Here is a 21381-nt window from a genome sequence, read left to right as displayed (position 1 = left end):
AGAAAAACATCTCTCTGGCAACTCATTCCGCATCGGATACCTAAAGTCTCCAAGCGTTTCAAGGTTCCTTCCAAAACTGCAAAGTGATCAAAGCAATTCGTTGTTATACAGCAACTTGAGGCTTTGCTGTGAGAGAATTGGCTCAGGTTTCCACAGAATTGAGGAGGTTAAGGTCATTCTCCCTCAATCTTATGGCTCTCTTAGCTAATTGCATATTCCTTCTTCCAAGATTGCCTGTGGATATAGCCCCTTGTGGCTGAACCTCATAAACCCTCTATGTGTATGCTATTTTGTTTCTTTGTATTTTGTTCTGTGTAACACTACTTATGAGGAATATATTTTGGAAACAATTCTGGAATAAGCTAGAATCAGTTCATTGCCATAGGAATTGGTTTGAGCGATCAGATTAGTGGCGGTTTTGACACAACAACATAAACCACAAATCTTCTAATTTTAACCAAACCCATCAATACCATCTATCCACGTTCATGCAAAAGGCACATTCATGCCATGCCAAGAGGGGAAGAGGGACATAAATACATGGTCTTAGAGTCAACCTTCAAGGTAAAAAGCATCATGGTATTAGTAGAACCGACAAAAATCAATCACAAATCAGGAATTCTTATTAGAAACTTCAGCAGAATATGAAGAAAAAAAAACAAAAAGAAACCAACAAAGATGCAATGAAAGATAAGAAGAGGGGAGGAGAGGACAGAAGAACCAAAGGCAGGAGGCAGAATAGAAAGTGCAAAAGAAGGAAAGTTGGGTAAGTGAAAGGAGGAGGAGACGAGACGTACACCCTCGTGGTATCTACAGTATCCGTCAGGGTTATCGTCCTCCGTGAACATGGCGTCGCAACCTATCCGTTGGCACAGGACCCGGCTCTCCCCCATTGCCCTCTCTCTCTCTCTCCACCAAGGTCAATCTCTCTCTCTAGATTTTTTGATGGTGGGGAGCACTCCTTTTACAAGAAGAGACGCCCACCATCAAAAAATCGCCGGCCGAGGCTCGAGTGAACCACCGACCGGTTCGAGTCCGCAGTCAGACCCCACATAACGATTTCGTGCAGCTGCTTTTATTATAATGATTTTCAAGAATTATTGCCAACTCGGTCACATTTATGTCTCAAAAAATTTACAATAACACGCTCAATTTTTTGTCTATTTACAAGCATGCTTACTTTGCCTGTTTACAAACACACGCCTAACTTTTGAAATATCACGCATTTTTTTTACGACCAAGATCCCTCACCGAAAACCGGATCACATAAATGCACTCTTAATGAGCCCGCCCCATGCAGGGTAATTACCGAGTGAGTTCAGCCACACCCCAACCCTTAGGGCATGTTTGATGGTGCGGAATGCGAATGTCATTTTTTACATGTTTTTCAGCAAACGTGCCGCATCCCACTTTTAATGTAATTAACGTTTCACCTCACCTCCTGTTACAAAATGAACAGGCACAGTATAAACATTTAGCCTGTGAAAAAAAACCTCGATGGAGGCGCTCACTCATCCTCCGTCTCACTCACCCCAACTCTCTCACTCTATGCTCTCTCCTCTCTCTCATCCCAACTCTCTCACTCTCTCTTCTCACCAACGGAAGCAAAAGAAACCAAAGGGAGAAGAAAAAGAACGACTTAGGCCCCAAAAGAGAAGAGGGTGAAACATAGACATCAATCTCATCTCTCTCCCACAATCTTATTCGAGTCTCTCTCGTTTCTCCTCACAAATCGAAGGCTTCTACTCGGATCTTTGATGGGCTCTCTTCGTTCTCTTTAATGAGCACTCTCTCTCTCTCTGGCGTGCACGCATTTATTTATTTTATTTATTTGTTGATTTGGTGATGCAGGTTTCTGTCAAAAATGTGATTTTTTAAGATCTGGGTTTGGATTTCATGAACTTCTATGAGTTTATTCAGGAAAAGCGAGTTTCTCTCTCTCTGGAAGATGAGGGTGAGAGGTTGTTTTTCTCTTATTGAAATCTCTGGCCTTTAAGGATTCTTGGATTGAATTTTTAAGAGAAGTCCTTTATTTTTGGGGGCTACTTATTTGTGGGGTGGTGGCTTTTGATCGGGAGAATCTGTTAGTTGGACTTGATTTAGGGTTAGGATACTTATTCATGTATCATTGCCATATATATCTTTTCAGGGTCTTCTTGAGGTGTGTTATGATGGGCTTCATTTTGATCTCTCTCTCTCTCTCTCTCTCTCTCTCTCTCTCTCTCTCTCTCTATATATATATATATATATATATATATATATATATATATATATATATATATATATATATATATATATATATATATATATATATATATATATATACACGCATGCGTGCTCGAATGCTCAAATGAAGTTCTGTTATTTGCCAGGCATAACAAACACTCTTGAGATGTTTGCAATGCCCTCTCATTCTTGGATTTTCTCAAGATCCTGTGATTGTAAATCACAATCACAATATTTTCTCAAAGTTAAGAGAAGAGACTTGTTTCACTTATAATAGTTTTCTAGGGTTGTTGTTTTTGCATTTGGGATTTTCTCTTTTCCCTTTTTTATGTGTTGCTTACTTGGATTTGTTGTGTTGTTATAGTGACTTTTATAATGAATTGCGCAGAAAAGTTTATATTTCTTTGATGGTGAATCCAAACTAGTGAATATGGAGGGAAGCAGTAGGACTAGTTTGATTTGTACATGAAGCTGAAGGATTTAATTTATACAGTTTTAAGTGTTGAACTGATCTTTCTTTGAATATGGATTATGATGGGGACATCAGAGAAAATGGAGATTCAGACTATCTATCAGGTTCCAGCTTTGATGAGCGGCAGTCACAATCTCGATCAAGAAGTGAACCTCCTCAAAAAAGATCAAGGAACGCTCAGGGAGATCCACAATGAAGTGGATTTGGCAGGGAATCCTCATCTGTTAGTCGGTCAAAGGCAATTGGGAGGATGTTTTTTAAGACAAAAATCTGCTGCAAATAGGCAAGGTACTTGTCCTTATATAACACTGCAATTTTGCTCATGGAATAGAGGAGCTGAGAAAGCCACCTCCCAATTGGCAAAAAATTGCCTCAACCCAAGATGTGGATCGCTCTCTGACTTCAGAGCAAATAGAGGAAAACCAGATACCGTCTTTGAGTTCATCAGGTTTAGGAGGAGAATAGAGATCTTACAAAGGGAGACACTGCAAGAAGTTCTATACAGATGAGGGCTGTCCTTATGGAGATACATGTACTTTTCTACATGATGAACAGTCAAAAGCTCGGGAAAGTGTAGTGATAAGCTTGGGGCCTACAGTTGGTAGTGGTTATGGCAAAGCTTCCACTTTCATATATCATGATCAATAGGCACCCTGCCCCCTTATTAGTCTTGCTACTTTGGACTATGCTTGGTGAAGCTGGAGGAATATTACTGACTGTTACCTTCCTGATCTCTTGTTTTTTGTGGACCTGTATCACTCTGAAATTAATAAAAAGAGAACTGTGAGAGGAGAGAAAGAGATAAGAAGCACGGGGCTTCACAACTAAATTCAGTATTACCTTTATTGTATATATCCATTGTTCACTATATCATCTACTGCTAAGGTGAAAATATCCAAAGGAATTCCCTTTTCAACAAGAAGTTAAAAGTAGCTAAAAGACCATTTTGTGGCCGCAATTACTGCTGCTAAATTAAGAATTTTTTTACAGATGCAAGGCATGCAACACATTCATTTTCGTTTATCAATTTTAGCATAAGCAATTGTTTCATTTTGTCTTTATCAACTTTGAGACAAAACAATGGTGGTAAATGTTGAGATTAAGAGGTTTAAGTTTAAGTTTTCTTAAACATAGGTTATTTTGATATTTTTTGTTTAATAAGGGACTTGTATGCAATTTGTTAGTTTGGCCTCTCTCTATTTAACATAGAGATTAGCCTAATGAAAGAGAACGAGTCTCTCAGCCGACATCCTCTCTCTCTCTCTCTCTCTCTCTCTCTCTGTTCTCGTGTTCCTTCATCCAGTCGCTACATGGTATCAGAGCTGCTGGATCTCTGGAGCCTGATAACGTAAACATGAGCCTCATAGCGTGAACAGGTGGCTTAAACAGGTGTGGTCAAATTTTTTTATTGTTCTATCCATTGAAGTGCATAGATCTGATCACAAATCTAATGTTTGACTAAAGTCAGGACATAGATTTGTAATCAGATCTACAGATCGATGAGAGTGTTGCATCTGGATCGACTGCAGCGTGGTTGGGTGTTACGGCATAGTGGTTCTTCTTATTGTCATGCGAGAAAAAAAAATTAAATTTATTCTTCGTGGAAGCTGCGGTGAATATTATGTTTCGTAGTTGCTGAAATCTGATCAGAAAAAAGAAAGTCGTGTTTGACGTGTTGACGTTGTTCTGCTTTGCTTGAATTTAAATCTGATCATGTACCAGGAAGTCGGGATTGACGTGTTCTTTTTGTTTTAATGTATGTTTATGATCTGATTTTCCCATTGTGTCTGATGTGGGTTGAATAGTCATATGTGGTCGTGGAATCTGCTGAGATATAATCGTGAAACAGACTGTTTTTTGAATCAGCTATTGTGATTTGGGTTGAAAAGTTGTGCGTGGTCGTGGAATCTGTTGGTGCATGGTCACATGTTTTCTGCATCAGCTATTGTGATTTGGGTTGGAAAATTGTGCGTGGTCATGGAATCTGTTGATGCATGATCATGGAACATGTTGTCGTGATCTTGGTTGACGTGTGCTCATAAAACACGTTGTCCAAGAGTTTAAATCTGATTATTTTTTCCCTTGCAATCGTATTAGCATCAAATATTTCATATCCTGTTAAGCTCTATTCAGTATGGGTGAAGCTTCGAAATTTGACTCCAAAATTGAGGCTATTGGAGAGTATAAGGCTTTTGCGAACCCCTTCTTGTATGGTTCGTATGTGAGGTTGAATGAAACAAATTATGTCAGGTGGTCCGAAACTTTTATGATGTCGGTATCTAGACATCGTAGAAAACATATTTTACTGGAAACTGAACCTGATGAAAATGTGGAAAAATACAGTACTTGGGACGAAGATAATGACATCGTTATGTCATGGATCATGAATAGTGTAGAACTGCATATTGCAGATGGTCTAATTTACTACAATACAACAAAACATATGTGGGATAATCTTCGAGATATGTATTCTCAAGAAACTAATGTGAGTCGTATCCTGCAAGTCGAACGAGAGATATATAATCTGCAGCAAGGAGATCAGTCCTTGGCTCAGTATTATGCCTCTGTCAAAGCAGTGTTCGAAAGACTCAATGCCCACAGGCCTTTGTGTTGTTCGTAGCAAAAGGATCATCAAAAACAGACTGTGGTAGCTCAATTTCTCACAGGTTTATCTTCAGAATTTTTTGTTGCAAAAGTACAAATGTTGGCCGGATCCGATGTACCTACTCTTGTTGATACATACAATCGTCTAAGTAGACTTGCGATCTCTCTTCCACAATCTCACCCTGTGTCCCAGTTATCTGCTTTAGTTGTCTCATCTGGTTATGGGCATGGAAATATTCAGAATATCAGAGGACGAGGTCGTAGCAGAGGTATGGGAGGCAGAGCAAAACTTCAATGTACATTATGTGGAAAATCTGGACATTTAGAAGATTGTTGTTGGGATAAGCATGGCCGGCCAACTCCTTCTTCATAAAAGTCAAATGCTCCAAAAGCAAATGTTACTACACTAGCAAATGCACATGATAATACCTCTGCAAGTGACAGTATCACTCTCAGTCGAGCATAATATGATGAGCTGATAGCTCTTCTCCCTTTGAGTTCCTCCTCTCCTGTAGCTGGTGTGGCCTACTCAACTGGGAATCATCTTCATCTGAATGATAGTAAGTGGATTATTGACTCTGGTGCATCTAGATACTTGTGTGAAAATTCACTTTACTTTTCAGATCTAAAGGATATTACTGGTCATCGAGGAGTCTCATTAGCCGATGGGAGTTCCTCACCAATTGTTGGTCAGGGAAATATTTCTATATCCTCTTCCTTATAGTTGAAAAATGTTCTTCATGCTCCCTTATTTCCTCAAAGTTTACTCTCTGTTAGTCGTCTTACCAAAGAACTAAACTGAAGAGTGATATTTGATTTGATGAGTTGTCATTTTCAGGATTTGCTGATGGGGAAGAAGATTGGTAGAGGCTATGAAGAAAATGGAGTCTACTACCTACATCATCCAGTGGGTAATGTTTATGCTGCAGTGGAACACTCATCCAGTCTTGTTCAATGGCATCGTCGTCTTGGTCATCCTTCATTGTCAAAGCTTCGTTATGCCTTTCCTCAAATTCCTTCTACTACATTGTTTCAGTGTGAAGCATGTCAGTTGGGCAAGCATCATCGAAGTTCATTTCCTTCGCGTTAGAGTCAGTCCAGTCATAAAGTTTTTGAACTTCTTCATACAGATGTATGGGATCCTAGTAAGATTCCTACTAGGACTCAATGTCGATATTATCTTGTTATTGTTGATGATTTTTCTAAGTTGTCGTGGGTGTTTTTAATAAAAGAAAGATTTGAAGTTCCAAGTATTATCAAATTCTTAATTCTTGAAATAAAAACTCAGTTTGAATTTGTTGTCAAGATTGTTCGCACTGATAATGCTCTTGAGTTTAAATCAAAAGCCTTGTTATAATTCTACCAAGATCATGGCATTCAACCCCAAACTACATGTGCCTATTCATCTCAACAAAATGGTGTGGCTGAGCAGAAACACATGCACCTGCTTGATGTCGCATGGACCCTTATGATACAATCCAATGTTCCTGTGGTATATTGGGGTGATGCGGTTATCACTACTTGTTATCTGATCAACCGCATGCCTTCATCCTCTGTGGGAGATCAAATTCCATTACATATCCTAAAACCTAATGCCCCACTCTTCTCTTTCTCACCTAAAATATTTGGATGTGTTTGTTTTGTACATAAACTTGGCCCTGATCGTGATAAATTAGCTGCTCAAGCTACAAAATGCATATTTAAAGGTTATCCAAAAACTCAAAAGAGATATCGATGTTATGATCCAATTTCTCGCCAAGAGTATGTCAGTGCGGATGTATCTTTCTTGGAATTCATTCCATATTACTCTAGTATCGGTTTCCAGATGCAAGTTGATCCAGTTGAGTCTTTTCCATTACCTATACCTCCTTTTCCATTGGAATCTATGCCCTCTTTACCGAACCAAACTTCATCTTCTTTACGATTTTATAATCCTCCATTGGCATATGTGTGTAGAGCTCCACCACCTCTAGTGCCTTCATCTTCTTCTTCTCCTGAGGTAAGTACTACTGACAACAGTGATCTTCATGATGATGATAATAGGTCAATCACTCTACAGAAGGGAAAACGACAATATACCTTATATCCCATATCTAACTTTGTGTCTGATTTCAGAATTGGAAATCAGATGAAAACTTTTATGTCAGCCTTATCTGCTGAAACTATTCCTCTGAACTATCAACAGGCAGAGCTAGATAACAGGTGGAAGCTGGCTATGCAAAAAGAAATGGATGCTTTATTGTCTCAGCATACATGGGATCTAGTTGATTCCTCAGTGGATGCTGACATTGTTGGATGCAAATGGGTATATACAATAAAGTGCAAATCAGATGGTTTTATTGAAAGGTACAAGGCCAGATTAGTAGCAAAAGGGTATACTCAGACTTATGGTATTGATTTCTTTGAAACTTTTTCTCATGTTGCACAGATGGGCAACATTCGTCTTGTTCTCTCAGTAGTTGTTCATCATGGTTGGAGATTGTGTCAATTAGATGTGAAAAATGCATTTCTATATGGGGATCTCTCTGAGACAGTTTACATGCAACAACCTCCTGGATTCGAGGTTGAGGGGGAGTGTCAGAAGGTGTGTAGATTGAGAAAGGCGATATATGGCTTGAAACAAAGTCCGCGTGCATGGTTTCAAAAGTTGTTTGAAGTAATGTCAAATTTTGGCTTTAATAGGTCGGCGGCAGATCATACATTATTTATCAAGAAAACTAACTCAGGCATATTTGTGATGGTGGTATACGTGGATGACATCATTCTTACAAGAGATGATGTGAAAGATATTGAAGCTACAAAGGCTCATCTTCAAAAACACTTTGTTACAAAAGGCCTTGGTTCACTTAGATATTTTCTGGGTATAGAAGTTGTCAGGAGACGTGAATGGATGGTTTTGTCTCAACGGAAGTATGTTCTTGACTTATTAAAGGAAATTGGAATGTTGGGAGATAAACCAGCAAATATTCCCATGGACCATAAAGTTCAGCTGTTTGAAGAAGGGTCGAAACCGGTTGATAGCAAAAGCTATCACTCTCTAGTAGGGAAGTTATTATATGTAATTGTGACCAGGCCTGACATTGCTTTAGCAATAAGCAAAGTTAGCCAATTTATGGACAAACCAACTGAGGTACACTGGAATGCAGCTATAATGATTCTTAGGTATTTAAAATTCTCTCCTGGAAAAGGGTTATTATTCAAGAAAGGTGGAACTCTGAAGATAGTGGCTTACTCTGATGCTGATTATGCAGGATCTGTAGTGGATAGAAAATCTATCACATGATTCTGTGTGTTCTTGGGAGATAACCTAATTTCGTGGAAAAGTAAGAAGCAAAATGTGGTTGCTAGGTCGAGTGCATAATCAGAATAGGACTATGGCCCAAACAACTGTTGAATTAATGTGGGTTCATACTGCTCTAAATGATCTTCAGGTGAAGGTTTTCTCTCATATGACCATGATGTGTGATAACAAGGCTGTCACATATATAGCGAACAATCCGGTCTTTCATGAGAGGACAAAGCATATTGAGGTTGATTTCCACTATGCAAGAGATATGATTCAAGCTGGTTATATCACTACCAAATATCTAAAGTCGGAGGACCAAGTTGCAGATATGTTTACTAAGCCTTTTGCTAGACCAAATTTCTCAAAATGTTGTGACAAGCTGAGCATGATTGATATCTATGCTCCAGCTTGAGGGAGAGTGTTGAGATTAAGAGGTTTTTAAGTTTTCTTAAACATAGGTTATTTTGATATTTTTTGTTTAATAAGGGACTTGTATGTAATTTGTTAGTTTGGCCTCTCTCTATTTAACATAGAGATTAGCCCTAATGAAAGAGAACGAGTCTCTCAGCCGACATCTTCTCTCTCTCTCTCTCTCTCTCTCTCTCTCTCTCTCTCTCTCTCTCTCTCCTGCCTTGGTTCTCATGTTCCTTCGTCCTGTCGCTACAGTAAAGAATAAGAAGTGACATTAAAAAACCATATGTTTTTACTTTATTACAATTTTTTGTACCATGTCTGTTTGGCCTCACAGATTTTGTGGTTCTCCAAATATATTTTTCTGTACCTCACAGATTTTGTGACATTTTTTGCATTGTGGTTCTGCAAATCCCATGTCTGTTTGGCCTTGCACTGTGGTTCTGCAAATCCGATGATGAAAGTACTGTGTATCCACATAATTAACATTCGACATTCTGTGCTTGCCCCTAAAAAACAGCTAGGATAAAAAGACTATTGGAGTTCATGTTGCAATGCCAGTTGGTACATGGCAATGTTATTCATTATTTTAAATTGTTCACGAAAATGCACTAATTTTCCATGCTGATAGGACTTCTAGCAAATGTAAGAATGAAGTTTGAAGGTCATTCTCTATGCACATTGACAGTCTGTGTATGAAGCCATGTGACCCTCTGATGCATCTAGTTTCATATATTTTTTCTTGTTTTATTGTGTATTGTTTATCTTAAATGTTCTTCGCTAGGTTGGTCATGTTTGATATGTCTTTCTTTCTTACATGTTTGCCTTTCTGTGGGTTCTTAATAATATTTTTGAAAGGTAAATACTACATCATCCGCTGCTATGTCATGAAAAATCCTGTTCTTGCCATAGCTAAATATTGCTACATCCACTGCTTTGTAATGACAATTTCTATCATTTTTTTATGTAAAATTGATATTTTTTTATTGTCCCAAAATTTTACCACATTGTGGAAATTAATTTTTTGAGACCTTAAAATCTTTCTTAATCGCACATTACAATCATATGATAAACATCTTTTTTTTTTGCCAAATTCAGGTAAAAAATCATATCCATATTCAGGTCAAAAATCCATATTCAGGGCAAAATCCAATTAGAGATCCATATTCAGAGCAAAAATCCAATTTGAGATTCATATTCGGGGAAAAAATTCAATTTGAGATCCATATTCGAGGCAAAAATACATATTCAGGGCAAATATCCAATTCAAGGCAAAAATTCATATTTGGGCCAAAAATCCAATTCAAGATCTATATTCAGGACAAAAATCCAATTTGGGATCCTTATTTGTAGCAAAAATCCATATTCGGGGCAAAATCCCATTTGAGATTCATATTTGTGGCAAAAATCTTTATTTCGGGCAAAAATCCAAGGGTGCCTGTTTGAGTATCAAAGTTCATATTTGAGTTGGATATTAAATCAACTATTTGTATTCATTTTTTAGGGTAACATGAATAATGAAAGACATTCATTAACGTCTTATGCTTTATATACCAAAAAATTATGGAAAATAATCATATTGTACGCCAAAAATGATGAGTTTTCCAAAATATCTCACAATTTTTGAAATCCCCCATATCCAAATTCGTAAAGTTTTGGCTTTAAAAGGACTTTTTTATCCTTTGCACAAGTGAATTTTTTTGAGATATGTGATTTTTCTTTCAAATATGCAAATATGTAAAATTTTTCTCAAATATGTGAATTTCTTTTTAAATATATGACTTTTGTTTCAAATATGTGAATATGTAAATTTTCTCACAAATATGCAATTTTTCTCTTAAATATGTAATTTTTTTTCTTGAGTTTTGGGCGATACGTTGCTATGCTTTCCAAATCTTGCAACCTCTCCCTAAAAACTGTATTTGCATGATGTTTATGCAAAAATCATGAATTTCACAAAAACTCCTTAGATGTAAATGTGGTTACATATTTGCAGATGTGGGGGCATTCACATGTTATTTTTATACAGCTCTCGCAAATCTCAAAGATAATTATTCACAAATATTTGACCACATTCATAAATAGGGTTTCAGGTTCGCACATTATGATGTGTTTGTTCAATTATGGTGAGGTTTGTAACTCTAATGTGCATTTACATTCATTAATTCAAAATGAACATGCAGTTTCTGATACATTGTCCCTTAGCACACTGAAGTACATAATAGTATAAACCATGATCGTACAAAAAACACAAAATAATGTGACTATCAATTAATGCAGTATCAATTATCAAAATGCCCTTCTTCATACCGTCTACCACTGACGCGGTTGTTGTGGTTGTTACTAGGGCCAAACTCCTCTCGTGGTCTTCTCCTTGTAATTGGCTACCTTTTGGAGGCATTGCTCGATGTGATGGCCCATTTTCTTGCAGTAGAAATAGGTGCCCTGTGACACGACTGTCTGAAGTGGTGATTATGACATTTTGAGCACCGTAGATCATACTTCGACTGAAAATGAACCTTTTTGACTATATGTTCCCTATTGTCAAGCTGCTTCTACTAGGGCTCAGATCCTCCAGCACCCACATATATTGATTCATTCATTCATTAAAAAATAAACTTGTGCATACATACATTTATTTCATTATTTCAAAATGAACATGCTCATACATATATTCATTCATTCAATCATTAAAAAATAAACTTTGTAATGAACATATATTAATTTCATTCATTAAAATATGAATTTGCTCATACATATATTTATTTCATTCATTCAAAAATAAACTTGCTCATACAATCATTCATTCATTAAAAAATAAATTTTCTCCTACGTATATTCATTTCATTGATTTAAAATAAACTTGCTCCTATATATATTCATTCTATTCATGAAAAATGAATCTACATAACTTTTTAATTAAAGTAAAATTGATAATACAAGTGCACAACTTTGTAATCAAAATAATTTATAAAGTACATATTGAAAACATCTTATTATAATGTTGTTAACAACAACTCAGAAAATCCTACATTTGCTTTATGTTAACTTCCTCATCAAGGTCATTCGGTGCCTCTTTCTCTAGATTCCTTTGTTTGGCTTCTGGACCTTTTGAGGTAATAGGCTTTGCTTCTTGTGCAGATGATGTTTTTTGTTGTTGTCTATTTTGCTTTATTATCTCCTTCATTACCTTCTTTTGGGTTGACTAATTTTTTTTTCTTTTTTCTTAATTTTTTATATTTTGAAAAAATAGTTTTCAACAAAAAACTAATTAGCTTTCATCGCTAGAATAATTTAAAACAAGAAATATAAATTTGTACCTACGTAAAATGAAGGCTCATATTTTTGCTCAAGTACAACGTATACATTAGGACAAATATACCGTAATCTTTGTCATAACAATCATATAAAAAGTCAACAATATGTAAAAATACGCATTGAGTTTAGACAATGTACAAAGTAATTACTCATTCTATTGTTGCGGTATACCATCCATGAGACATGTCATCCAATATGAGTAAATGTCATATCCAAAGCACTCTGCAAGAAATGCAACCTACAACCCAACATTAATCTTACCATATATGAGAGAAAAATAAAAGTATTATTGAATAACTAATGAGTTTGTAATAGTTTTTCTTATGTATGTATCTGCATTATATATAGACCCCATAGAATTATAAAGTATGAACTCTTTTTCTTTCACAGTCATCTCCCACATGACCTAGTGTTCATTACTTCAATTGAAAAGAATTAAGATCTGCAACATATATCAAGTTCAAGACATAAGTAATTTATCTATATATAAACATAAATGTAAGTATGCAATGTTGTTCAATGAATACCTTATCACAATCCTAAAAAAGATACGATGCACTTTGGTTATCCAAGAAAGTACTAGCTTCTTCTTTTGTATTAAGACATTCACCTATTTGTTGTGAACATTGTTAAGCAGTTAGTTTCTCTAAGTCAGTAAAAAAACAGGACTATCACTTTGGACACTCACCGAGAAATAAGAAGGTAAATAATCTTTATTTGTTCATTTCCTAGTGTCATGTCCTGATTGTGATTCTAAATAAGTTTTCTATGAATCTATACATATGTTACACAATTGTTCAAATGAATCTGCATACAAGCATAACAAACAAACAAATAAGCATGCAAACATCATACTTACATTACTAGTCAATAAAGTATCATTGTAAAAATCATGCTTAGGCAGCTCTACAGTCATACTCTTTCCACGTGGCTAGTTATTATCAACCTTTTTTCCCTTCTACTGTCATATTTTCTTATATTTTTTATATCGTGAAAAGCATAAGATACACAAAGACATAAGATATTAGACAAACAAACGAACATAAATCATCTACAATATATATATATATATATATAATTCAAAATAAAATAAAATTATATGCATATATATTGTTTGTATTAGACTCACCTTTTGACCTAACCTGAAAAGTCGATGCGAAGAATACCGCAACCTCATTGAAATACAGTAAAAAGAATCAAAGGAATCATCGTAAGGAGAGAAAGAAAATGTTGAGGGTTCTAAAGGAAAAAGGGTTAGTTTTTTTTTCAGAAATAATAATAAAAAATAAACAAAAAATGACTATGATTCAACAAGCACATGAATGTAAGAAAATACGCACGCAAAAAAATCGTGTAGATTGCCTCATATTTACAAATCTTTTTGAAGATCAATTACAAAGGATATATGCACGATTATATACAAACTCTACACTATATATGCGAATTTAGTAGAATATTTATGAAATTTCAACAGGTTTCAGTTACATAAAGTTCGCAAATTTAGTTATGTGAACTTTGTTCTATATATGCGAATTTAGTGAATATTTGACATGTTTCAGCTACATGAAGTTTACATATTCAGCTATGAGAACTTTATTCTATATATGCAAATTTAGTAGAGTATTTATGAAGTTTTGATAAGTTTCGGTTATAAAAGGTTTGCATATATGGTTATGTGAAATTTGTACTATATATACAAATTTAATGAAATATTTGTAAAGTTACTATAAATTTCAATTATAAAAAGTTTACAGATTTAGTTATGCGAACTTCTTACTATATATGCAAATTTAGTAAAATATTTGCGACATTTCTAAGTTTCAGTTACAAGAAGTTCACAGTTTTGGTTATGCAAACTTTGTACTATATATGTGAAGTTAGTTTACGAATTTTTGGCACGTTTCAATTAAAGGAAGTTTACAATTTTGATTATGCGGATTTCATATTATATATGTGGTTACAATAGATTTTAGTTACAAGGAGTTCGTATATTTGGTTATGTGAACTTCGTACTATATATGCAAATTTAGTAAAATATTTGCAAAGTTATGACAAATTTCATTTACAGAAGATATACAAATTTGGTTTTGCAAACTTCATAATATATGTGAAGTTTCGATAAGTTTCAGTTACAGAAAGTTCGTAGATTTGATTATACAAATTTCGTAAAGTATGCACAAAAAAATGTGTGAATCACCTTTTAGTGAGAGTTTGCAATACCCGAAAAGCATACCCAATATATTCCACCAACTTCAGGTGGTTCACTCATGCAAAGGGTAAAATGATTCTAAAAAAGGCAGACATTTGTGAATTTGAACATGAAGCTAATTTTAAAAATTATAGGGCATTTTAAAAAATGCATCCTTTTTGTCATATAATACAGTCATTTTGTGAAAAAATATATATTGGAATAAGGCAACAAAACATATCTAAATTTTGCAGCTCCCAAACTAGGGATGCAACAGGGTCAGGTTTGGTTTGGGTTTGAGTTGGATCATGACAGACCTGTTTTTGGATTGATTCTAAAATTAAACCCAAACTAATTTGGTTAGGGTCTAAGCTCGGATTTGGGTATGACTAAAATTGAAGATCCATATAGGCTAATGTGCTGTATGTAAATCAGATCAGGTCCAAACAGTTCAGATCTTAAGTAGACCCACTCATATGGGTTAACAGGTTTAAACAATAAATGGGTCAGTTCTAAATGGGTCAGGTCATAATTTAAAAATGCTCAGGTTGGGTCTAGATATTGCTAAGATTGTAGACTTGTATGGATTAATCGGTTCAAATATAAATTAAGTAGAGTATGAATGGGTAAGCATGTTTTAATGCAAGTAAGTTCTGTTAGTATTTTTAACTTTTTAGTATTAGAAAAATTATTACGTAAAGGAAAACTATTAGATTAATAATAATTATATTTCTATTAATGATAATTATATTTTTCAATTTCTCATAATTAATATACATTAGTTTGGGTTAGAGTCGGTTTGATGTCCGGTCTAAGACAGGTTCGGGATCATATTGTATACAACCGTTTCAGTAGGGTGTGAAAACAAGTTGGGTATGAAACTATTTTGGTAAATGCTGGGTTCATGATAAGGTCAGATGGGGTATAAATTACATAAAACTGTTAGGCTCAGGTATAACAGGGTCAGATCTAATCGTATTTGGGTCTATATTTTTCATAGCCAGAAATGACTCATTTGTTAAACTGTTCTAGATATTTTACCCAACCCAAACCCATGGATCTATTAAAATCAGGTCGGTTTATAACATCGGTCCATTCAGTTAAACTGATCCAGTTACACCCCTACCCCGAACTCGATCCACTTTCCAGCAACACTTGGCCCATCCCAAATGTTCCACTAGGCCCTCCCAGCAATGACATTTGCGGCCATTCCAAAATTTCACATAACCACTCTCTCATGAGCCATGGGCGGACTTGACTCACATCAGGGTTTGACATAAGACACAGTTAGGGTTTCTACTTAGGTGCCAACCTTGAGCTGCCATCAGGACCAGACCTTGCAGTTTGGTAGCGAAGATTGCAGACCATCAACATTTTTTAAGTGCAACATATGCATCTCGTAAAGCCGAGAGACAAGTTTGACACGGGGGCCTCCACTTGTCTGGTAGGAGCAACAAGTGCACGTCACCTTGTGTTGGGACGTAGCAAGTTCGAATTCCTATGGTATAGTAGTATAACTGCTACGAGTCTGCCTAACCCGGGCTTTATCCGTAGAAAAAAAAGATGGCATTCACCGGTCAGGCACAGTTACCCAGTATCTCTAAAATCTTTGAAAGCTCACTTCAAAAAGCGTGAAATCAGATATTTTTCTTTTTTTATGGGAATTTGCTAAGCTCTTTTTTTTCCTCCCTTCTGGTCCAATAGCAAGAAAGTGTCATAAGAAAAAAATGCTTAGGAAAAGTTTTGGTATAATAACATTTCTAAATTATTATTTTTTATTGTCTGTGTAGTATGAAAAAAACAGAGTGAAAAAATGCAAGAGCAGAGAGAAAGAGGTTTGAAAAGATGGAGAAAGCTCTTCCTATGACAGCCCATGGAATGAGATGTATTATGGAAGAAGAATGATTGACCTAATGCAAAAAAAACATTTATAGAAAGATTCCTCCACCCTTGAAGGAATTTTTCAAGTCAAAAATCAAACTTATTAAAAAACTTCCATTTTGAAATTCTCTTGTTTGAAATGGATGAAAAAGTTCCAATTTTTTCTTTCCAACCTTCACTTTTCCTCAAGGTTGTTAAATGCGATGAGGCGAAGCGAGGCGTTGAGCCTGCGCCTCGCCTCTGAGGCGTACGCCTCAGGTACTGAGGCGTACGCCTCTCACAACTGGTATGAAAGTGAAGCGGTGGGAGGGGAGGCAGGGAGCGGTGGTGGAGCAGCTGGCCGGCACTTGGCGGTGGATCCACCGGCACTTGGGGTTAGCACAGCCGACAAATCGGGCGGAGGAGGAAGACTTGGGGATGAAGGAAGGCTTCAGTAGGTGGATCCACCGGCAATTTGCGCATCACAGCACGCCTCAGTACCTTGAGCGTGCGCCTCGCCTCTGAGGCGTACGCTTCAGGTACTGAGGCGTACGCCTCTCACAACACTGCTTTTCCTATTATTTTCCCACTTTCAAACATGGACTAGTCTTCTAACAGTTTTCCCTTTTCTCCCTCATTCCTTCCACTTCCTTTATTTCAATCTTTAATTATTAGAAACATAATAGACTCAGCACTAAATGTTCTAACCGTTTTAAACAACTCTCTCTCTCTCATAAAATGAATTGTTCAAAAAAATAGTCACTTTATATGCAGGAGGGAGTCACTAGAACATGAGAACTGAAATATGAGAACTAGAAAATGGGCATTTCCAACACTTTTTTTGCAAATCCAACGGCCTGGATGTACTTGCATGATAAATTTGCTATGAATCAACCATTGGATCGTGTATTTTCGACGAAAAAATGTGATTTTTGAATGCTTGAATATTTATGAAGATTATGAGCAATTGATTTTAAAGCCTTAAAAATATCTCCTTTATGCATCAAAATTGGACGATTCAAGAGTGGGTTCTTATAAAACCAAGCATGCAGATCACATCTGAAAAGTTAGAATTCAAGGGAAAAAGACAAAATCCATGAAAATCATGGTTTACACATTAGTTCTTATATTTCCAGTTCTTATATTCTAGTGATTCCCTGAGGCAGTATTGAAATGCATAAAAGGATGTGTTTGAATGCAACACGCCAATGTAGTGGAGATTTTAGTAAATTACTCCTTGGCTAAGTTTTAACCCCAGGGCGTATGAAATTGACATATTTATAAGTTATCAGACTCGGTCGGCTGCATTACCGTTGGCACAATCACTACACTGGCAGTACAATATTCAAAAGGACAAAATCAAAACGTTTCAGGCACATATCTGAATTAAACACAACTTTAACCTACAAAAAACACGACACAATTTTTCAGGGCCTACGGCTTAAGATACCAATCAAAAGAAAAGCAACCATCTCCATAAAAATTCTCCTCAAGATGTTCTAAATAGTAAGCCTTCAAAGTTCTATGGCTCAATTCAAAGGCACAAATTCTAAAAACATGATAATAATTGTAAACTCCACCGTCAAAACCTACAGCAACAAGAAGACACGAACCCAAGAACAATGTTTCACTTTCTTGATACTCTAAGCAAAACTGTTTACTCAAGTAAATCAATACTTTATGGGCGCAAGCACATTGAGTTGGGAACCAAGCTGCTGGTCTGCTGCTTTCTCTGCCTTCACCCTCAGTTTTGTCAACTGCTTCCTCCTCTCGTACATCACCTGGGATCTGGCCTTTCTCTTCGCCTCCAGTTCCTAATGGAGTGTAAGAAAACAATGCCAAATTGCATTAAGTAACTCAAACAAGAGGAAACCGAAATACTCAAAGATGGGAACAAAAATAAAATAGCACCAACAGAGAGACAGATCAATAGACAATAGATTGTTCCAATTGGAAGGCATGATTGCATTATGAATCAGCAGTTACAAAACAACAGATCAATGGCAAACAAGAAAAACAAAGCAAAATTGCAACTGATAAAGCACATAAATATCGTATAAATAAGCAATAACCATGTACACTATCATACAATATGAAGCATATGACCAAGAACACAGGCATCATAATAAAAAATTAAAGGTGATTGGATCAAGCAAAAGTCATAACATATACAATTCAAGTACCGCACATAACTTAATATGACCAGAAATGCATGTGCGACATCAAACACACAGACAGAATTGACAAACAGAAATACTACATTATCAAAAACCATATCTGACCATCTATATACTATATTTCAGCCTGTTATTGCTAGATACATATAGCCAGCAACATATGATAAATTGAGAACCAAGTGGTGCATATTCATGCACATGCACAAACAGCCATGCATCTATCACACACACATGAGAGAGGGGCATTTATCAGTGGGCATACAACAAAGTATGTGGATAAAAGCATTAAAGAATGATACAAATGTGCAACTATATAATGAGTTTCATTTAATTTTTAAAAATTTAAAATAACAGCCAAAACTACAAACCTCTCACAGGCAATTCACTTAGCAGACATATCTCGTGTTGACCCAACATGACACTAAACATGACAGTGGACACACCACAACACTTCTTGTGTTGGACACAATCAACACCATCACACCATGTCCTATTTCCTTTTGTCATCTTGATTATCTGTTTTGTATTTATTTGTGTTTTTTTTATCTTTTAAATTTGCCTTGATCACCATAAGGAAGGGTAAGAAGGTGGCTGCATCTAACACTGATTTTCTTGAATCACAATTGATGTAGTCAACAAAGATGATGGCCTACTCCACTTCCAAGAGGAGCTAGTTTATGTTAGGCAAAGTTATTGGTGATTGATGGTGAAGTCCCCCCATATTGCTATCAATGTTTCCATATTACATGACCTCTTTAACACTATTGTAGATCTTCCACAGGACAAGTGACCTCCCTTTTAAAGAGAACATCGGGAAACATATAGATGCTTCTTTATTTATTCAACTTGTTTTCTTGTTGGTACTCTCCATGACTTTCCAAGGTGGGAAGGATAACTACAAAAGGCATTTTATCTTGAATTCGTAATTCTGACAGTCATCAATAGGGATGAAAATCTGTCATAGTGTTACCCAAGATCTATCGTGCCTGTAAGCATGCTCCCCTACTTTTCCTTTGCATTTCCATGTGGCATCATCATAGCATCTACCTGAACTAACAATCAAATGACACTACTGTCCGATACCCTTCATGGAATGTTCCTCACACTATGTACACATCATAGCATCTACCTGAACTAACAATCAAATGACACTACCGTCCGATACCCTTCATGCAACTAACAATCAAATGACAAATGGAGATTAACAGAGTCACGCATCTTCCCATCTATCTAACTCGCATAAATCACAAAGCTTAAATTGCATTCTCAAATGAAAGAGAAACAGACCAACAATTCACCATTATATAATATAAAAAAATACAGGGGGGGGGGATGAAATGGTTAATAAATAAAGATCTTTGGCAACAAAACAGTACGAAAATGACACCACATAAACAAAAAGAAAACATCCAAAAGTATGCGCGTTTGAGCGTGCTAAACATGTATACTTTACAAAACAAATTTGAAGAAATGATCAGAAAATAATGCAACCAATAAAGCAATCCTCACGATATAAACCAGAGAAGAAGAGAGTACCTTGATGGTATCATACTGACTCCACCCAACTTCCGAAGACAGACGGCCCAGCAAGCAGTACTTATGCCCCGTCTGAAGCCTCAAAACCCTAAACACCAAACCCATCACAAAGACTAATCTCAGTCAACACAACCCCAACATAATGCTTGAAGCAGCCTCGAAACAAACCCCTCCCTCATCAAAATATGCGAAAAAAAAAGAGATCAAAGCAAATGGAATAAGAAAGGGAAACTCACTTGAGGGCATCAGGGATGACCATCCTCTTCTTCTTGTCATACGGCGGCGGGATCCCCTCGTACACCTTCAACCGCGCGAGCGCGGCGGCGCCACGCTTGGTCTTGTGAGGGATCATGCTGAATCAGAAACAACCAACAATCCAAAATCCGAATCAGAAAACAAAACAAGCCCGAACAACGAAGGCGAAACCAATTCGGATACACGACGATCGAAATCGGAAAAAATCAGAAAGATAAAAAGGGAAAGTTGGGAAATGGGTACCCGCGAATGGTGCGCCATAGGATCTTGGATGGGGCACGGAAGTGGATGGGACCGTGGGAGGGCTTGGTGTTCATGCGCTTGCGGAGGAACCTGAGGTACTTCATCTTCTGGCGGACGAGGCCACCAGAGAGGCAGATCTCCTCGCACCGAACCACCACCACCCTCTGCCCGTTCAGCAGCTCCTTCGCTAAGATCGACGCCAGCCGCCCCAGCATGTGGTGGCGGGCGTCCACCACCACCACCCGCGCGCACACCCCCGACCCCGACACCATCTTACTTCTTCTTCTTCTTCTTCTTCGCTCTCTCGTTCTCGCTCGCTCGCTATCTTAGGGAGGAACCAAAGGAAAAGGGGAATTTTCTAGGATGGGTCTAGGGTTTTTACGAGGTTTTATTGTGATGACCACAATGCCCCTTCTTCTTCCTATGTAAATAAGCGGGTCGGATCTTTATCTGAATCTAATCCGAGTGAAAGTTTTTAGTTTTTAGTTTTTAGTTTGTTTTTTTTAATAACGAGAACCCTCGCTGAAGCAATGAAAACCAAAGGCGTAGCTGGGGCAGTCCTGCCTCCCGAAACAGTTAAAAAAATAATAATTTAAAAGCCCAGTCCTAGCCCAGCCCCAGCCCATTCCATATGAAATAGATTTTTATCCATTTTTTAGCCCAGCTCAGTCCTAGCCCAGCCCTGACTACAACAAATAGTTTGATTCGTCCATATGCAATAGATTTTTATTAATAATTATAGCCATTTTTTATTTTATCTCAAAAAAAAAATCGGGGGCGCGGCCCGAACCCCCGACTATCACAC

General features: G+C 36.8%; 2 protein-coding genes across 3 annotated transcripts in view; both read right to left on the bottom strand.

The window, feature by feature from the left end:
* PBS2 (cysteine and histidine-rich domain-containing protein RAR1) overlaps positions 1-965 on the bottom strand; it is a 44429-nt gene extending 43464 nt beyond the window's left edge. Inside the window, exon 1 of one of the 2 annotated variants that reach the window (XM_090014968.1) lies at positions 798-965. In XM_090014968.1, coding sequence (XP_089871094.1) covers positions 798-893 — 96 coding nt within the window. In that variant the 5' untranslated portion in view covers positions 894-965. The remainder of the gene's footprint in view (positions 1-797) is intronic. The other variant, XM_090014967.1, reaches the window with a different exon arrangement.
* A 16855-nt stretch (positions 966-17820) lies between these two features.
* Positions 17821-20928, bottom strand: LOC149833169 (large ribosomal subunit protein uL13x). Its single transcript, XM_090014966.1, has 4 exons — positions 20577-20928; positions 20315-20431; positions 20079-20166; positions 17821-18179 (listed from the first exon to the last, which is right to left on the bottom strand). The coding sequence occupies exons 1-4, from the start codon at positions 20846-20848 to the stop codon at positions 18036-18038; spliced, it is 621 nt and encodes a 206-aa protein (XP_089871092.1). The 5' UTR covers positions 20849-20928; the 3' UTR covers positions 17821-18035.
* Positions 20929-21381: the final 453 nt, after the last annotated feature.

Source organism: Nuphar pumila, chromosome 7 (genome assembly GCF_984573655.1).
Source record: "Nuphar pumila chromosome 7, dmNupPumi1.hap1.1, whole genome shotgun sequence".
Taxonomy (NCBI): domain Eukaryota; kingdom Viridiplantae; phylum Streptophyta; class Magnoliopsida; order Nymphaeales; family Nymphaeaceae; genus Nuphar; species Nuphar pumila.
This window is presented reverse-complemented; position numbering and strand designations above follow the sequence as displayed.